The sequence below is a fragment of the Coenobita brevimanus genome, chromosome 75 (genome assembly GCF_032717465.1).
Source record: "Coenobita brevimanus isolate Jiangsu-jjx chromosome 75, ASM3271746v2, whole genome shotgun sequence".
Classification (NCBI taxonomy): Eukaryota; Metazoa; Arthropoda; class Malacostraca; order Decapoda; family Coenobitidae; genus Coenobita; species Coenobita brevimanus.
In genome coordinates, this window is record NC_137028.1 from 2658601 (window position 1) to 2678764 (window position 20164).

General features: G+C 44.4%; 2 protein-coding genes across 2 annotated transcripts; one reads left to right on the forward strand and one right to left on the reverse strand.

Annotated features, from left to right (window-relative positions):
* Positions 1–298: 298 nt before the first annotated feature.
* On the reverse strand, positions 299–3755 carry LOC145408015 (glutamate receptor ionotropic, kainate 2-like). Its single transcript, XM_080278816.1, has 5 exons — positions 3222–3755; positions 2455–2663; positions 1979–2216; positions 1567–1731; positions 299–529 (listed from the first exon to the last, which is right to left on the reverse strand). Exons 1-5 carry the CDS (start codon positions 3753–3755, stop codon positions 299–301), a joined length of 1377 nt encoding a protein of 458 aa, XP_080134942.1.
* Positions 3756–8045: 4290 nt separating this feature from the next.
* On the forward strand, positions 8046–14710 carry LOC145408016 (glutamate receptor ionotropic, delta-1-like). Its single transcript, XM_080278817.1, has 5 exons — positions 8046–9365; positions 10382–10590; positions 11887–12121; positions 12425–12580; positions 14525–14710. Exons 1-5 carry the CDS (start codon positions 8046–8048, stop codon positions 14708–14710), a joined length of 2106 nt encoding a protein of 701 aa, XP_080134943.1.
* Positions 14711–20164: the final 5454 nt, after the last annotated feature.

Below are 20164 nucleotides of genomic sequence, written 5' to 3' on the forward strand. Positions count from 1 at the left end.
GTATCAGGGTTACAGTGATGCAGAACTCCTACCCCCACCTGCCCCTACCAGTAAGCTATTGGTGTGGACGTGGCCTTCTATCAGGAGACGTGACCGAGGAAGAATTATGTGACCGTGCATGTAATTGGCAGTGGGAAAATGCACCTTTGATCTAACATGAATACAGTGAGCAAGAGGCGGGCTGGTGGAGTGACTGAGGTGGTGAGGGGACGGGACAGCATTCCCTATTAATGGCAGCAGTTAAAGGCAGCAGAGAGGGCCAGTTCACCCTAAACGAGTTTATTTGGCTGAGAGTGAGTCACGGGAACTTGAGAGTGCCGAAGGAGACTGGGGACACGAAAGCTTCCTGATCTGACGAGATGATGGCGTGATAAGGGTTGGGTAGCTTCATGGCGCATATACGGCCACGGAGGAGGGTAGAGGAGAAGGCCAACTCCGTCAGCAGCAGCAGCAGGGCGCAGCAGTGGCCCAGCAGCAGCAGAAGGAATGCGCCCTGAAGCTGCGTCACGTTTAGCGATCTCGGCTGCACCTGAAAACATCCATAAAAAATATTACGTCAGGAGTAAATGATAAAGCCTGCAGTCAGGGAACGTCATTAGATGAAGTGTGGTATTTTAAATGTTTTAGATGCTGGAGAGGGACGCCTGCACGTAGTGGCACCTATATGACTGGGTGCTAAAGGTGCCTGGTTATACAAACGTCCCTCAACTCCCTCCCTATCCTTTAGAACGGCAAGAGATGAGTGTAGATGATGGTGTGGTTCTGGTGTGGAGGTGCTCGATGTGAATGGACTCCGAGTGCATGGAGCTTGTCGTTATAGGCGGTTTCTTTTCATCTGATGGAACTGGTCCACTCATAGCTTGAATATGCACGAAAATCGGTAAACCATAGTTATGAGGTACAAATGGGTCTCCTCGGTTACCAGCCAGATCAACCCTCGAGTCTGTCCTTGGCCATCATCCGAGCTGGAAGGAGTTACAGAGCTTTGCGTGATTAATACAAACCAGCAACGGTGGTATCATAGAGTTGCCCGAGTCAGGTGGTCTTGTGGTGTTGCAATAGTCGTTTAATTGCCTTAGGGTTGAGTGAGGCAGGTGTTCATGTGATGTGGAAATGGTGAGTGTGGAGTCTGGTGATACGTTAGATACCTTTGAGGCGAATGTGGACTGTGAAGTGTGAAAATAGTGAGTGTGGTGGAAGTGGTGGCATGGAAGTTGTAGGTGTAGAAGTTAGTGGTGAGTTACATGAATAGGGCACATTAGAAGGGAGTGTAGGTGTTAGTGTATAGAGGTAATTGGTGTAATATCCGGTGAGAAGTTACATAATTACTATAGAGCTTTGAGAGTCAGGTAGTGATGTGGTTGTGGTGTTGGAGAGATGATTAACTTGGTAATTGAGCCATATAATTACCTTACAGCTTTGAGAGTCAGGTAGTGATGTGGTTGTGGTGTGGAAGTGATGGTTCTGGTGATTGAGTTATATAATTATCTTAGAGCTTTCATAGTCAGGTAGTAATGTGGTTGTGGTGTGGAAGTGGTGATTCTGGTGATTGAGTTATATAATTACCGTAGATATTTGAGACTCAGGTTGTGATGTGGTTGAGCCTTGGAAATGGTCGAGGTAAAGCTTTGTGATGAGTCCCGCCTCCCTGAGTCTGGCGAGGCAGGAGGAAATCTTGGCGGTGTAGGCAGTGTTGCGAGGCAGCAGCCAGACCGAGTGGCTAGAGTATACCTGCAACACATCACAGCACAGCACAGTATAACACCACACCACACAACACCACAACAATACAACATACCATACAGTATCACACCACAGCACACCACACCACACCATACAAGGCCCTACGACACAACACAGCACACGCTAACATAAGAGAATGTTCAGAACGGGGAGACTAAATTATATATATATGCAGACTTCCAACGTTAAAAATTTCCTGATACCAATGAATACTAGCAGCGATCCATCAACTTACTTGCTCCTTCATGAGATAAGTTTCCTGGGTAAGATTGAACTTAACCTGGACTCCCCTAACGAAGGAGTAGGTGTCGATGTAGGCGTGGGTGCCATTCCTGACCCTCTGGATGAGCTCGGTGTTGTACGTAGATGATGTCAGAATTAGGTCTAGCTTTTGGCCCAGTCTGGCGAAGTCATGGTCCGGGGAATTGGCGAGAGCTTCTGGTACAAAATTCCCATAGTCTTCCATAACCAGCCTGTAAATGTTGTGCTGTTAATGGGTGCTTATATATGGATCTCAGGTCTCTGCTTGAATACTATGCAAGATCCGGTATACTTGAGTTTGGATGTGGCTAAGCCAATTACTGTCTGTATCCAGTGTGTGTGTGTAATGGGAGGAAAGTGAATGAAATAGTGTGTTGGTGGTAGAAAGTAGAAGTAGTAGTAGTAGTACTAGTAGTAGTAGTAGTAATACAACTCTGCACTTTAACTTACCTGAGATTTGATGTAGCGAGGGCTTGCACCGTCTCTATCCTTGGTGTGTAGTGTGGTATGGTGAGGAATGCGATCAGGTTGGTGGTGTAGGCTGTGGTGATGATGATGCACGCCAGCCACCACCCTGCCAGCCACACCCTCTGCCACACCCCTCCACCCACACCACCCCCTTGCCATGCCCCGGCCTGCTGCACCACACCACCACACACCTGTAACCACGTAGGCCACATATGTGATCTTATAGCCACACCACCTGTCACACACACCACCACACACCTGTAACCACATACGAGTATAACTACATCTGTAATATTATAACCATACCACCACACACCTGCCACACGCCCAATGACACCTAAGCCGATGGATAAATACAGCGCTAATGAGAGAGAGAGAGAGAGAGAGAGAGAGAACCGGGATCAGTCTCTAGTTCTAATGATCAGAGGTTCAGTTTTGAGGTCGCATTCTTGTCGGTTAAGAAGGCTTTATACTAACCTTTGTGTGTTGTTCTTGCGATCCTCTTCTGTACCTGAAGGAGATGAATTACTTACTGCACAAAAAGATGTCACGGTGTATTGTACAAAATAAATCGCTAAGTAAGAGGTGAAAAAGTCCCTTAAGCTCACAAGAATCCAAGTTAGAAGTAGCGCCAGTAGAGTGATAATAAGGAAAGACCAAGGAAAGACAGAGCATGAAGCATTACGAATAAGAGAGTCAAAATCAATCCCCAAATTCCTCCACTAAGCAATTCACTCCTTAGCACCAACCATAATAATATTCCTCAGGTGATCAGTGAAGTTCTCGGACGTTAGAAGCGGCGCCAGTAGAGTGAAGAGAACTGCCACAACGACGGTGCACAAAATGATTGCCAGCCAGAGGGTCGGCGTGAACGGGTGTGTGAGACTCTTCCACTGAGGCACCGGCGGAGGCAGACTGATAAGGAACCCAAATCCCTCGGAGTAATACGGGTAGGTGGAGTCAAAATACCTCCAGCGCTCGTAGTTCAAGAGGAAGAGGTTGATGACTAAATGTTTCCCACGGTACATGAGGTCGCCCAGCATCCCTGTCCATCGTCCGTCTTCCAGTTTACCCCAGTTCAGGTCCTCCGTCTCCATCTGTACCTCGTAGGTGAAGTTCAGTTTTCCAGCGATGATAGAGAGGATTTCAATGTTTGATCCTGTGCATCGGTTCTCGAGGGGATACAAAAACGGGTGATCATGGCACCAAGACGCCAGAGATAACACTGCTCCGTGGAAGTTCACGTAGCGGTCAGGAAACATTTCTTCCATCGATTCATACATTGTCTGAGGCCAAAAGCCTCTGCTGGTAATCCTGTCTTCACCATTAAAGGGGTAACTCGTAAATCTTTTGAAAGTGGATGTGGAGTTGACAACTACTGGTTTATACATCAGTACATACGTTGATCTCTTCACTGTGGGGTGACTCAATACTTCCTTTGGATCCTGAGTAATGTGGGTAGCGATAAGAACAAGAAAAGTTGGGTTCCACACACTTGAACAATTGAGTACATTTAGGAATTCGACAGGAGAATAAGAGAAAAGGAGTATGACGATGCTCTCCTCTCCTCGCAGATAATGTGTCGGATATCGTTCTTGTGTGAAATTGTCTTGTGTCGCCACCATAACAGTTCCTTCACACCTTCCACTGATGACTCGGTCCAGCATCACAGAACTGCCGGACTGCCTGTCATGGATGAGGAAGACATGACGCTGCCGAAAATTGGTGGAGAAGAGATGGAGGAGGAGAGACTGAGGTGAGGGAGTGAGAGGGTCCTGGTGCTTATGACATGGCTGGGAGCCGGTAGAGGACTGCTGGAGAGACTGTGGTGAGGAAGTGAGAGGGTCCTGGTGGTGTTGACGTTCCTCAAAGTTGGTGGAGAAATGATGGTGAGATTGAAAGAAGAGAGCTAGAAAGTCCTTGTGATCATGACGTTCCACTGAGTTGGTTAAGTGCTCGCGAGACTGAAGTGAGGGAGAGAGAGGATGATAGTGAGGGTGGTGGTATTCGTGACGTTCCCCAGAAGTGGTGGAGAACTGGTGGAGAGACTGAGGTGAGGGAGCGAGAGAGTCCTGGTGGTCATGTCGTTCCTCTGAATTGGTGATTTGATGGAGAGACTGTGGTGAGGGAGAGAGAGGGGGATGGTGGTGATGGTGAGAGTGAAGCACAGAGGCCAGCGCCAGGAGTGAGGCGACATGTGCTCCTCCACACCACACCATCGCTGACAAACTACCCTAGTCTCCCGTACCTCGCCTTCCACCTACTCTTTTGTACACGAGTCTTGTCGATATCTCAAACCATTTTATTCCGGTGACGTATTATGTAGGTTATTCGTGGAGTCAGAGGGTTAATATTTGCTTTTCCCTTCAACAGAACTTGATTCCTTTCGTATGTTTAATTCTTTTGCGAGTTTGATGGATGAAGTTTAACAATACTAAGGTTATAATAGAGGAATGTAGTTTACACCCAGTGTTGTTAACCGCTTCACTCCGACTGAGCCATTTATGTTTCATTCTTCTCGCTGCCTGACGATTTTATTCCGCTTAGGAGAGTGCTCTAGCAGTGAAGGGGTTAGTGAAGGCTGTATTTAACCCCTCGATTTCGAAAAGTTTCTCCTAAGCAAAAAAAGAAAAATAAAGAAAGAGAGGAAGTCGCCAGGGATGGCTAGAATAAATTGAACGGTACACCAAGGGAGTGAGTGCTAAAATAAGGTTACACAGTCAGGTACAAAATTCCGCCTAATAGTACACCTCTTCAGCTGCTCGCTATCCACATCTGGCCGATATTCCTGTGTTGAGAGACTTGATGTATTTCTTTGTTATGCGATTATTCTTTTTAATCTGATGCGTATAGGAGAAAAGTGACGCACATCCCTTGTTTGGGGTAGTTGAAATTTTAAGCCTGACTCGTTGTTGTTGTGGCTGTTCTTGTTATCTCAGGCTCATCTGGACGTGCACCCGGTGGACTGGAGGCTGAAGTTAACCTCCTGTAGTCCATAATCCTTCACTGGGAGAGATGGGAATTGAGAGCTTCTTTTTTTCTTTTTCTTTTTTTTTTTTTTTTTTTTTTTTATCAGCCGCGATAGCGAAGCTGGTATTGTTTTCAGTTAGTTTGTCTGTCTGTGTGTCAATCTGTGTGTCTGTTAGCATGATAACTTCGCAACCGCTCAAGATACCATCACAAAACTTTACAGGTGTGTAGTAGGGATGAAAATCTCGGATGAGTTCGAAATTGGTGGAAGTGGGTCAAGATCAGGGTCATATTCTGAACCTCGCTAGATATATATCGGCTTGCGGCTGATGTGATTCTCCCCTTGGGGCCTCTAGTTTTTTTTTTTTTTTTTTTTTTCCCTGGCTGCCTGCATATCTCCGTGCCATCGGATGAAGGCGTCCCACTGCATCACCTTCCATGACTGCACTTCTTCAGTACGCCGTGCAACCATTATTAAACTCTGATATCACGCAAACCCTTTCTATATTTTATTCTTGTTGATGCCAAGCCGGTTGGTTTATAGAGACGAAGTTAAAATCAATGTCATTTAATCCCTTCTGTACAATGTCGCCATTCATCTTTTATTCTGCTTCCACGAGGTTATTTTATCCAGCTTGAGAGAGGCCCATAATAACGAAGACTTTGTTACTTGTTATGTGTCGTTATTTTGTAATAAATAACCAGTGATGTTATAGTTACACTGCTTCGGTATTCTACTACTGTTACTGCCAGGTATGAGATATTGAGATTTAGCGTATAGAATAAGTCGCTAAGAAAGGTATACTGCGAAATCAAAGCCACTCAGCATACGACCCTGTGTGTTAAAGGTGTTACAGAGTGTGCTGTGTCAACGGGAATAAATCTTTTTTTGTACCAGTCACCCAATAACACCCTCTTCTTTTGGCACGCTGGTCGATGCCACTTTGCCAGCCTCTTTACAGATTCATCCATTACCCACGTTAACCTGGCGAATTTATAGAGATTGTTATTAGCTTATTTATTTTGTTTTTGCTTTTCATTAAAATGGTTGTAATTTTTATTTTATCTTTGCTTCTACCAGATTAGTTCATGTAGGCTGCATATACAACATTCTCGTAGTAATGGGGTTACTGAAGATTATATCTAACCTTTGCGGTAAAAAAAAAAAAAGAAAAGGAAAGAAAAATGAAAACAGTCCCCTACACAGCAGAAAATCGTCTGATGGCAGCCTCTTGTTAATACTATGGCGTCTGAATTGATTATCCTCTTCACCACAATGTCAACTTTTGCCCCACCCAAATTCAGTGTGTCCCTAACTGTGTCACTCACTCACGAAGTCACTGTACCTTTTAGAATGAAATCTGTCAATCTGAACCTGTAGAGATTAAATGAGCATGCGTGTGGTGTGCATTTAAGGTGTGTCTGGGATGTGTCTTTGATGTGCATCCAAAGACATAGGAAACCGTATGGGAAATCTTGGGGTGGGGGATAGGCTACGAGTGGGGTGGTTGTGGCTATCAGGGGTGTCAATTGTCTTGTTACTTTTCATAAGCCTTTTCACAGCGAGCTCAATTTTACATTTTTATCACGCTAACATCGAGTTTTCTTTTTAAATTCTGAAAAGAAGATATTTTTCGAACCATAAAGGATAAATTCAAGCTTCATTTACTGTGTCTCTGCCAGGATTTCCCCTCAATTCAGTAAAATCGTCTGACTTTAGCTTGACGGTGTGTTCTGGCGATAGGGATAGTAAAAACACTCCAAGCAGAAGACGAAGTACAACAGCAACAACAGCAACAGCCAGGGACGTTTGTATAACCGGGCAGAGGAACCGCTCAGTTATATCGATGGCACCACTCGAAGGCGTCCCTCTCCAGCACTAATGTTTTAAATGTGTTTTAATTTATGTGAGAGAGTTAATCCAGAGAGTTTTAAAAAATCATGAGAGCCTTGCACCTTTTGACTTTTGGATGCCTCACGGCGGAGCAAGACCTGATGTAAATCCAGATGTGACTCAAATATACCTCACCGGCCGTAGTGTTGAGTGAAATGGGAACACGCCATCTCGAGGGCACCACCTATGGCATGTCGCACCGGTATATAGGCTTTGATATCCATGAGAAGTGGTGGGTAATGCTAGATTTATGGTCCTGTAGTAATTATGGTGCATGGCTTCTGTGGTATGCCGTATAGGTCGCATCCTTTGAACTTATACAGACGTGCGCGCGCTCGGGCGCACACGCACACACACACACACACACACACACACACACACACACACACACACACACACACACACACACACACACACACACACACACACACACACACACACACACACACACACACACACACACACACACACACACACACACACGTTGGATGTACTCAATGAATTCAACTCTTGAAGAGTGGGAGGAGGCGTATGCATTTTACATGGTTAACGCCTGATAATTCTATTCACCACTAGGAACCCTCGCTGTTCCTGAGGGTTGCTGACAGATCAATAAATAACTTCTGCATCCTTATTAATGAGACAGACCTCTGTAAGAGAATGACACCAGTGAGGGCAAGACAGGGGCGACTATTTTAGTGTGTCAGCGATGGTGTGGTGTGGCGGAGCACTGGTCGTCTCACTCCTTGCACTGGTCACTGAGCTTTACGCCTACCAGCAGCAGCCTCTAGCTCCGTCACCTCAGTCATTCCCAAACTCCGCAGACTTGGAGGTACGCCATGACTACCACCATCGCCTTCTCACTTCATCACCTCAGTTTGTCCATCATTATTATACCAACTTTCAACAACGCTATCACCACCAGGACCATTTGTCTCCTTCACCTCAGTCTCTCCAGCACTTCTCCACCAACTTCCAGCGACGTCATGAACACAAGGACCCCATCACTCCCTCGTCTCAGTCTCTTCTCCTCCATCTCTTCTCCACCAATTTTCGGCAGCGTCATGTCTTCCTCATCCATGACAGGCAGTCCGGCAGTTCTGTGATGCTGGACCGAGTCATCAGTGGAAGGTGTGAAGGAACTGTTATGGTGGCGACACAAGACAATTTCACACAAGAACGATATCCGACACCTTATCTGCGAGGAGAGGAGAGCATCGTCATACTCCTTTTCTCTTATTCTCCTGTCGAATTCCTAAATGTACTCAATTGTTCAAGTGTGTGGAACCCAACTTTTCTTGTTCTTATCGCTACCCACATTACTCAGGATCCAAAGGAAGTACTGAGTCACCCCACAGTGAAGAGATCAACGTATGTACTGATGTATAAACCAGTAGTTGTCAACTCCACATCCACTTTCAAAAGATTTACAAGTTACCCCTTTAATGGTGAAGACAGGATTACCAGCAGAGGCTTTTGGCCTCAGACAGTGTTTGAATTAATGGAAGAAATGTTTCCTGACCGCTACGTGAACTTCCACGGAGCAGTGTTATCTCTGGCGTCTTGGTGTGACGACCATCCATTCTTGTACAAGGTTGCCCCCGAAAACCACTGCACAGGAGCCAGCCTTGACATCCTTACTGTCATCGCTGGAAAACTGAACTTCACGTACGAGGTACAGATGGAGACGAAGGACCTAAACTGGGGCACGCTGGAAGACGGACGATGGACGGGGATGCTGGGCGACCTAATATACCGTGGGAAACATTTAGTCATCAACCTCTTCCTCTTGAACTACGAGCGCTGGAGGTACTTTGACTCCACCTACCCGTATTACTCCGAGGGTTTTGGGTTCCTTATCAGTCTGCCTCCGCCGGTGCCTCAGTGGAAGAGTCTCACACACCCGTTCACGCCGACCCTCTGGCTGGCAATCATTTTGTGCACCGTCGTTGTGGCAGTTCTCTTCACTCTACTGGCGCCGCTTCTAACGTCCGAGAGCTTCACTGATCACCTGAGGAATATTATTATGGTTGGTGCCAAGGAGTGAATTATAAGTCAAAGGAAGCAGAAATCAAACCCACCTGTCTTAAATGGAATGCTTCATGCTCTGTTTCCCTTTCTCTGTTTTCATTCTGCTTGCACGTCTATCTTCGAACAGCCACAATAATCATCTTAGGAACATTCTTATGGTTGATGTAAAAGTTGTATGTTCTTTCATGCTGTTAAATTCACAACAAATTAATAAAGTTGACGTCCAGACTTTCACTGGTATATAGAAAGTTGATTTACCAGTTTCTCTCAGTTGATAGTACTAGTTGTATGGGAACAGTAATGGTATTTTCTAACACATTAATGACATTTAACGACGACCACCTGTAACAAGAAATGGCAGTCATTAAATTAAGTTATATTGCTGCAGGTATTAGCGATTTCTTGTTGTTTTCCCTGCACATAAAAACAGTTCCTCTTTCAGTGCATAGTTTTTGCATACGCTAATTATAACTTATGCAGTAATCTAAAGTAAAACAGACCAGGGGAATGTTGTAATGATTTTTAGAATGCTTGGATTTGGCTTAGTTGGGTGTTTCAGAAGAAGGGGTTGCAATTGGTAAGTGCGTTCCATGATATCCCCTTCCCCAATAACGAAAAAACATTAGTGATTATAAATGAACAGCGTCACACTTGTGGTTACGTAAGAAGTAGCGTGTCGCGTGGTATATGTATTATCACAGTGTATGGTTGTGCGGAGATTGGGTATGAATTTTACATCAAGAAAAACTACTAACGGACTTCTTAGTGGTGGTGGTGGTGCGTTGGGGGTATGGCAGGTGTGGTATAGGAGTGTGGCAAGTGTGGTGTGGGAGTGTGGCAGGTGTGGTATAGGAGTGTGGCAGGCATGGTATAGGAGTGTGGCAGGTGTAATTTATAAGTGTGACAGGTGTGATTGTAATTAGTGTCCTGTTGATGCTGTTTCTGTGATGCAGGTGTGATGCAAGGATGATTGGAATATTACTAACCTGTTCTTGTGCTTGTGTGTGATTACAGGTGTGTGGTGGTGTGGTGCAGCAGGCCGGGGCATGGCGAGAGGGTGGTGTGGGTGGAGGGATGTGGCAGAGGGTGTGGCTGGCGGGGTGGTGGCTGGCGTGCATCATCATCACCACTGCCTACACCACCAACCTTATTGCATTCCTCACCATACCATTCTACACACCAAGGATAGAGACGATGCAGGGCCTCGCTGCATCAGATCTCAGGTAAATTAAATTGCATCACTGATCTTCTTCTTCTTCTTCTTATTATTATTATTATTATTATTATTATTAATTTATTTATTTTTCATTTTTAACATCATTACACTAATTTCTTCAGCATCCTTACCATCCCACTCAGCATACTCCAAATGGAGACCGTCTGCTTCCTTAATGCTTCTAATCTGGGGCAGTCAATGATAGTGCCTTATTGTAAATCCCTACCAGAATGACCACGCTTATTTTATTGTCAACACGACCCGATCGCCCTCCTCACCATCCCAAGGTACACCCCTTGCTACTGCCAGTCCCTGATGAAGTATAGTACGTATGTTTCTATGTAAATATTAGTACAGTTATATTATGAGTCTTACCCACCGCCGCGCTTCTAGATTTAGGCTTCTTCATCATCTCACCCCACAAAGCCTCGAGTCTCGAGTGAATTATTGTATGTATGAATGTATGGCTGGCTGGATGTAAATATTAGTACAGCTGACTTGCATTCGTGCCTGTTGCAGCGCTCCTGTGCTCTTTGTACTCTTACCTGGCCTAAAATTGCCGTCTCTCCAGCTTGACTGCTGAGGCGTAGCAAAAAATTCACAGTAGAATATGATGATAGTTATGGGGAAGTGCTGTGAAAAGAATATAGAGCTATAGTCATGGTTTATTCTGCCACTGAACTGTGTGAAATAGGCTAGGAGAGGACGGAGATCTCAGCCAAGTTAAAGTGATTGGAGTTTAGTTATGTGGAGAAGCTGTGATGTTTCTAGAGGACATCCTTAAATAATAACGACGACTATTGTAGCTCAGTGGCAGATGGGGACAGTTCTACGGCTCTGCATGCATTCCATAGACCTTCTTCGTGACTAGCACCATATTTTAGTGGCAATCTCTTTATTTCAACTGAACATTGAGAGATGGCAAATTAATGCCTGCATACCCCTTCACCTCGATTGCTCATTGTCATTCCATTTTTCATCCCGTCAGACAATTTTTATTTAAATTATGAAGGCGACTTGATAGGAAAGTTAATAATGGCTGTATCTAACCCCTCGAGCTGAAAAAATATATCTTAATCTAAATGAAATCGTCAGGAGACAAGAATATGAAATATGTCATCGGACTGAAGGAATCAAAGTAAGTAGAGGAGGATACAGTTGCCTGGAGTGTTTTCGATAATTTTACAGCACAGTTGTAAGTGAAAAAAATTTGTGATATTTTAAAGCACAGTTGTCCAAGACGGAGGAAAATTATGATATCGTTAGACTGTGTTCCTAACTTTAAAAACGACGATAATTACAGGGTAGCAATGGAGGACTACGGTAACTTCCTCCCAGATGTCCTCGCCCACTCACCCAACCCCGACCTGGCCACACTGGGTAGCAAGTTCGACCTGTTTAAGATCGTGAACGGCACCAGCCCCGGCGTGCAGCAGGTCCTGAAAGGCACACACGCGCTGGTGGAGACCTACTCTTACACCAGAAACATACAACGAAGGTTCAGCGTCACACAGCACACCTATCTCATGAAGGAGCAAGTGAGTATAGTCCATTTTCAATATGGTGATGACTTTTTTTTTTTTTTTTTTTTTTTTTGTATTCTAAATATATTTTTGTCCTGAATGGCACGCACTTGCTGGCGAAGGACTACCCTTACACCATCTCAAGAAGAGTCAAGTAGGTGTGGCCGCTTTTCAATGTGTTGGTGTAATTTTTAGTATATTCTCAGTATATATAGTATGTTCAGTATATATATAGTATATTCGCGGTGTTCTCGGTATATTCTCAGTATATATGGCCAAAGGGACGAGTTCACCTAATGGTATTGTATTTTGTTGCAGGTATACTCTAGCCACTCGGTCTGGCTGCTGCCTCGCAACACTGCCTACACCGCCAAGATTTCCTCCTGCCTTACAAGACTCAGGGAGGCGGGACTCATCACAAAGTTTTACACCGACCACTTGCATTCATCACAACCCTCCTCTAGTAACTCGAAGGTAATTATATAACTCGTCAAGAACCATTGCCACACATCACAGCCCATCCCCAGTAACCCTGAAGTATTCAAATGCGTCGTCACCAAATTCATCACCTACCACGTCCGTACATCACCACCAACCTCACTCAGATCTAGCCCCTTCAGTACCCCTTTCACATTACATCTTCACTCTCCACTTCCACACCACTCCATCACCTACCCCACTCAGCTGTAGGATAATTGCCGGCACCATTAGGACCACTCTCACAGTATTTCTGCATCTATCTCTAGTACATCACCTCACCATCTGTATCTGCCGCTCGCAAATATAAGGCAATGACATAACCTCTTTGACACGCATAACTCCTTCACTTCATGATATAGTTTTTTGTAATATTCTGGGCCAAGTTAAGGTAAAGAAAGTATAGTACCTACTTTTATTTTCGGTCATGACTGTGTTTCGAACGGGAGACCCACGCGAAATCACCGAGTCAGCATGGATCCCGCTGCGCTACATTCCCTCCCAAAGAGAAAGAGAGACACGAGTTAGTTCATAATTCACTCTAATTTTCCTCGCGTGTAAGACGGCGGTGAATATCCTGAAGGGAATGGAAGCCCTATCTGCCGAAAACATACGGGCCGACGGACAGTACAGTTTGGGTGCTTTATATACTGCGTTGGGAACTCTGTGTGATGGTCCCCTGTTGTCTGATTTCCGTATTATTATTATTATTATTATTATTATTATTATTATTACTACTGCTACTACTACTACTACTACTACTACTACTACTTCTACTACTACTACTACTACTATTTTTTTTTTTTCCGATTGCGTATTTTGTATTTTATTTACTCATCCAGTCCGAAACGTATTTCATGAAGTGCCTTGGATCCTGCGACTTATTATTTCCCCATTTTCTTAACTTCTTCTGCTTGGTGATTTATTTTCCTTAACCCATGTTTGTTATTTATTATAGATTTAATATGACACCTTTTCTCCTATTGTTTTTCATTTAACACCGACCAAAATTACATCAGTAGCATAATGTAAGATAGTGAGGTGAAATATGCAGAATAAATCGCTTAGGAAGAGGTGTTAGGGATTCCACAGAGCCACTCAGAGTTCTCCTTCAGTGACATCGATTATCTCAAATATTAACATCCCTTTGAACCTCGTAAGTGCCTGCATTATCTCTCTCTCTCTCTCTCTCTCTCTCTCTCTCTCTCTCTTTCTTATATAAAATGACGCGCACCTGAAGCTTTACTAACTCTCCTACCTGATGTCGTGATGGTTTTTGTCATATCGAGGCCTATAAATAACACTGAACAGCTGTCTATCCATCTGTTAATCTATCGCCAGACGTTTTAATCCTAAGGGGTGGCCACAGACGAATCGCCACCATATCACTCTTTCCAAAGCCATTTAGCTGCCCTTTCTCCACCTTACATTTTCATCTCCTATACCTCTCCATCCCTACATGTCATCCTCCCCCTCCCCTTCCATATTATCCTCCCCCAGTACCTTCCACCATCCACCTCACCCACAAATACTCTTCTAGTTAGTCTCTCATTACCTTTCTTAGTGTTGCGTGTAGTATCCAAAAATAACACTACATAACTAAGCATAATGGTTATCTTTCTTCTCATGTCATTCAGAATATGGCTTATAGAAAGAATAAAATGAAAAATGACGCTACCGGGTGAAGGAGTTAATTAGGCAACCTCCGCCAAGTTGGAGGAGGTTATGTATTCATGTGTGTCTTTCTGTTTGTGTACAAGATATCCCAGAAAGTTATCGGATGTCGGTGAAATATGGTGGATAGGTGAGCAGTGGGTCAAGGAAGAGTTGATTAAATTTTGAGGTGGATCTGAGTCCGAATTCGGGAGGTATGCGCTCCCTGAAGGTTCATGTTAATCGTCTGTTTCTGACCTGGAATAATGTTCGTGTTGGGTATTTCAGGTGCAGCCGAGATCGTTGAACGTCAGACAGCTTCAGGGCGCATTCCTTCTGCTGCTGCTGGGCCTCTGCTGCGCCCTGCTGCTGCTGCTGGCGGAGTTGGCCTTCTCTTCTGCCCTCCCACATAGCCTTATACACGCCATCAAGCTGCCCAACTCCCACCACGGCCTCGTATCCTCGCCAGCTTAGGAGGCTTTATGTACTGTTTACTTTAGCTCTCTCAAGTTCCCATCTCAGCTGAATAAAATCGTCAGGTGTGAATTTGTTGCCTTTGTACACATGATAGAGAGAGAGAGAGAGAGAGAGGGGGGGGGGCTGGTAAACATACCGACATCGATGCGCATAAATGGAGCATTATTGACCAAAATAATTACAGGCATTGTTAATTGCAGATAAATTAACCAAATATGACCGCGAACGACCCTGGTGCTGGAGAGTGACGCCTTGACATGGTGGCACTGATGTGGACGGATGGTGGAACTTATACGTCCTTCGTTTCCCTTCCTAACCCCAGAAAGGAGGAGGATGGACTGCAGAAGAGAGCCACCTTTGGTCTGAGTCCTCCCCAAAGCTCTTATGAAAAAATCGTCTGTTAGAGTGCCAGTGGAATGCTGTATGTGAACCACCCTATAGCTGTGGTGTAAATCCCTCTGTATTGTGTATGTTCCTGGGTACTATACTCTTTTACTGTAACTTGGCCGACTTTTTCGTCCTTTGGCAGTTAATTTCACGTAGCTCAGTGGCAGAATAAGATAACATTACGGCGCTACATCCTTCCCGTAGCTGTTCTTCGTGACTTGCATCATATTCTTGTGTTAGTAATGTGTTACAACTCAACACTGAAGGTGACAAGATGACGATTTTAGGCCAAGTTAGAGTAAAGGGGAGATAATCTTGTCATCAAGGCTAAATGTAACTCCACCAGTTTGAAAAGTCTGATCAAAACCGTTCAGGAGTGACAAGAATAAAGCAAAATCAGTCATCGGGCTGAAGGTGTTAAGCTTGAATGGCATTGGTAAGTGATTAATGGTTGTGTAGTGGTGGTGTAGTGGTGGTGTAATGGTGGTGTGGTGGTGGTGTAGTGGTGGTGTAGTGGTTGGGATGCCTCGGTCGGACTGGTGGCCTTCCATAGGTTAAATCCCTCAAGAGGTAACCGGAGGCTTGGAAGTCCAGTAATGACCCCCCAGGAAAAGGCTGGTTTGTTTCGTTTCTATTTCTTTTTTCTTTTTATGGCTCCATCATACTCACATGCGTCGATCCTGGTCACCCAATGGCGGCTCTCCACGCTGCTCGATCTCCAGCGGCCTTTCTATTCAGTACTTTATCCCTGAGGTCACACACTATGACCTTTTACAACTCTAGCCCCAACTTCACCTACTCATACTTTATCTACCCTTAATCCCTTGACTCCCGTGACGTATTGTCTTTGATTTTTTATATTTCCAGCTTATTTTATTCAGCTTACAAAAGATCCCTCGCTTTGGAAGGATTAAAGAAGGCTATATTTTACCCCTCCAGTTCGAAGTCTCCTCTAAACTTAATAAAATCGTCTGTAAACAAGAATAAAGTGGAAAACACGTCCTCAGATTGAAAGGTAAAATGTACTGGACTACGGTATCTTCGCCTTGGGACGCCTACACCTCTTACGTGGAGCTGACTTGGAGGTGCATGGTACGTAGGAGGACCGCTGGGCTTCAGGAAACGGGCTGTGAAGACTATGCTCAGAGTCAGTCGCATAAGAACAAAAGTGGGATGGGGTGTGGGCAGTATAGCGAATTTCAGGAGAGAAGTGAATAGTTTTCCGGAAATTTACGAGTATGTAACATGGCTAGGTTGTATAGTGAGTTGTTGTTTTTATTATTATTATTATTATTATTATTATTATTATTATTATTTTATTAAGTGGTAAGTGGGGGCGCACACCATCTACCCACTCGATGTAGTATTGCTTTGGGTGTCTGCCCTTTCCTCTCTTGCTTCCGTCTTTTTCTGTCTTTCCTTCATTCTTTCCACTTCTGCCTACGGTTGACTTTACACCCCCTCTTCTGTCTTTCATTCCTTCACTCTTTCCTCTTCCTACTACCTATGGGTGGTTTTACATTGAGTGACAAGCCAAATGGTTTCATGTACACCAGGAAACTATTTACTACGCTGGGTGGCAACCATATAACCAAACTATGGCGCCTGGTGGTTTAGTGGATAATTATTGTAAGGCGCTCCAATCGGACTGAGCTTTTGTAGGTTTATATCCAAGGATGGTTGGGGTTTATTGCTCACGTAGTGTCACTTGGGGATGAGTGAGGCTGGTCATCCTCATCTTAAATGTCAGAACCAACTTGCCTAGCCCCGGCCTCCTACGCTCCTCATGGGGCGGCATAGGATTGGATGATGGATGGTTGGATTATTAATGGGTGAAGTGGGTAAATACCTCTTATTATTTCGTTATATAAAATTTACAAATGGTTTTGGCCATATGGAGATAACAGAGGTAGAGACTGACTTGGAGAGGAAGTAAATGAAGTGGGAAGGGAGAGAAGGAGGGAAAGGTCGAGGATGGTGTGGTTCAGAGAGTGGAGCCTAATGATGAAAGACAGGGTGATATGGAGGCGATTCATTTGTGGCCACCCTTTTTGGGATTAGGGCGTCTGGCTATAAAGGGCGGAGATCTTGTGTATGCTGGAGGTGTAATCTTGCCATGTCAGGTCCAGTTATTTTTTGTTCGAAATCACTCACTAATGCCTTTATAATAAGCTCAGCATGCTTCAACATATACTCTTGTTCAGAAATAAATAAATAAAAAAGCGCTTGCGTGAAAAAGCAGCTAAAAAAAAAAAAAAAATGAGCATAGAAAGAGCGTGCGTGAAAGAAATAACTATTCTTAGCTTGGATAGTATCACAAGTAGGAGAGTGAGGAGTTAGGAACACACAGCAAAGATCCAGCCATTGTATATACCTCGTTCTGGCACTGCAACACAATTGGCAATGCAGTAAAAATGTACGGTAACTATGTGTCTCAGGAGTGTTCTGACGTTAAATTTACATGCCGGGAATAAAGCAGAACACAGCGATAATCAATAAAAAATAAAGCCGATCTAGTGACCAGTAATGTCAAAGAGAAGCTGAGTCGGAGTTTTGATTTTTTTTTTTTTACTGATGTTTGGGTACTGAAAGAGCGCCTTCCTGATCCACGGTTTCTTTATTTAGACCTGATAATAATAGAACTGTTGAAAGGCAAAGTGCAGTATGCAAATTTGTGTTCGTAAGCAAAGGATCATATTTTTGAGGGACGGAGGAGGGAGGTAGGGAAGAGAAGGGCATGGAGAGCTGGAGGAGAGTTTGGGGTAGCAGAGAGGGGGAGTAGTGGAGGGATGGAGGCCTTTAGGGGGGGGTGGCAGGGAGGGGGGGTATTGGAGGGGTGGAGGGCTTTAGGGGTGGTGGCAGGAAGGGAGGGTACGGGGGGTGATAGGGAGGGGGGTATAGAGGGCTGGAGAAGTGTTGGAGGTTTGCAAGCAGGGAGGGTAGTGGAGGGATGGAGGAGTCTGGGAAGGGGGTGGCATGAAGGCGGGTTACGAGGGGTGGAAGGGAAGGGGGGGTATGGAGGGGTGGAGAAATTTAGGGGAGAGTGGAGGAGGGAGAAAAACTAGCCTCGCCACAAACCACCATGCAGAGGCCGGTAGCAGAAAACTGATGGATTGGCGAGTTAGGAGTAGATTTGTGCTTATCAACTGTACAGTAGAGTATGCAGGCAAGTGAACAATAACTATGGGTTCAAAATTTGATGAGTGGGAGCTCTGTGGCCTACATCTTTGTGTTGATATAAATGGAGATGCGGAAGAGGAGGGCTGTGGAGGGAGAAGGAGGCGGGGTTGTGGGGAGGTTGTGGGGGAGTAGGAGACGATGATTGGGTGGTTAACAATGTGGGGGGGACTAGCCTCCACACAGGTCACCATGGGAACAAAGGAACTGTGGGAAAAGAGTGATACCTACATATCTGTCAATGCCTAAGTTACGTAAAACTCAAATATTTGTAAAGGGGAAAGGATGTTGATAAATATTGATATAGAGTTTGTGAAAGTCTATATATCAGACTGCATGTTTTAGGCTGCGTGAAAGGAAGATCTTGTTAGGTGCTTCTGTGGCAGTATTGGTTATTTGCAAGCGAAATTGCATGGTAAGAGAGAAGTTTGTGGACAGGCGTGGATATAGGCTTCATGAATTCAATAGAGCTGGATGCTCATAACGTGTTGATGCTGTAGATTATATGAAAGGAAAATATTTGGTTGTTGACTGGTTGTAGGTTGGTGGCCATAGGGATGCAGGATTCTTGTCATATCAGTCGACTAAGATTTTTTTTTTTTTCGTCTAGCTTTCCCCACACGATTTTTATTTACTCCAGGATAAGTTGGACGCTCTGGATCTTCACCTTAAGATAGCCTAGGCCTTTCGAATCCGAGGAGTTAGAGATGGCTTCACAGAGTTCTCCTGGGTCTAATTGTTACAAGAAAAGCAGGAACGCTGGAGTCTTGAAGATGTTGGGAAGTAAATGGCTGCGAGTAGGAGGGACCGCATGGCCTAGATCTTTTTCAGGCATTTTGCAATTTTCATACACCCTCTTGCGTTTTTTTTTCTTCTTAAATCCTAGAGTTAACCATTAGACGTTACCGGTACTGTTGATGCTTGTAGTGTCTAGATTTTTTGTTTGTTTTTAATCTTAACCCCTTCAGTCCGAAGCCACGTATTTGTTTAATTCTTGCTATCGCCAGGCTCTTTTCTTCCACTTAGAACACACTTTTAGTAATGGAGAGGTTGTTGAAGGCTCTATGCGGCCCCACCAATTCGAAAAGCAGCCCCTAATCCGAATAATACCGCATAACGATAGCAAGGATGAAATATAAAGCACGTGATTGGAGTCAAAGAGGTAGTTGACGTCTTGTATGCTGCTGTTATCCGTACACCTACCCGGGCAATTTTCTCAGCTTTGGAAATACGTGCAATCATTTAAACAGCCATTATGCTAACGGGATTAGATGGAACAGGCTAACATGTAGTAGGTCAGAGTAAAGAAAGATGGGAGACGCCTTGGTACTAGTGGATAGTCAGGCTAATTAGGCTATATCTTTTAAATCTTGCATGCCATCATTAAGAGCAAATTGTTTGGGTGTACTGTTGTCAGGGAGATATCAAGAGTTAGAAGGGCAAACGTATTTATTACAGAAATTAATTGTTAGTTGGAAATAATAATGGAAAGTAGTGTTGCTGAATTTTAATGTCTATCAGCCATCACTGACAAGAAATACGCAGGCAGTTTTAACGGTAGGAAAAAAACAAACACGTTTTCAGAGCTTTTATAGTTACTCGGATATTAATGGAGATATTAGTTTAACTCATTGGCCGTATTTAGTGCATTTGAATAGGCTAACTGATTTGTCTGATCGAAAGCCAAGAAGTCAAGAGGCTTCAGTAGTAATCTTTAACCTCTGTGATATAGGTACTCATAGGAATCTGTTTTAGCTAACGCTAGACCATATTTATCAGTCAAGAGAAAGCCTATCAGTCAAAATATTAATTAAATCTGAAAATATCCATGGTAAGTTCTTTGTCTAGTTGCTGGGGTTGACCACGCTACGGCCTTTCGCTCCCACC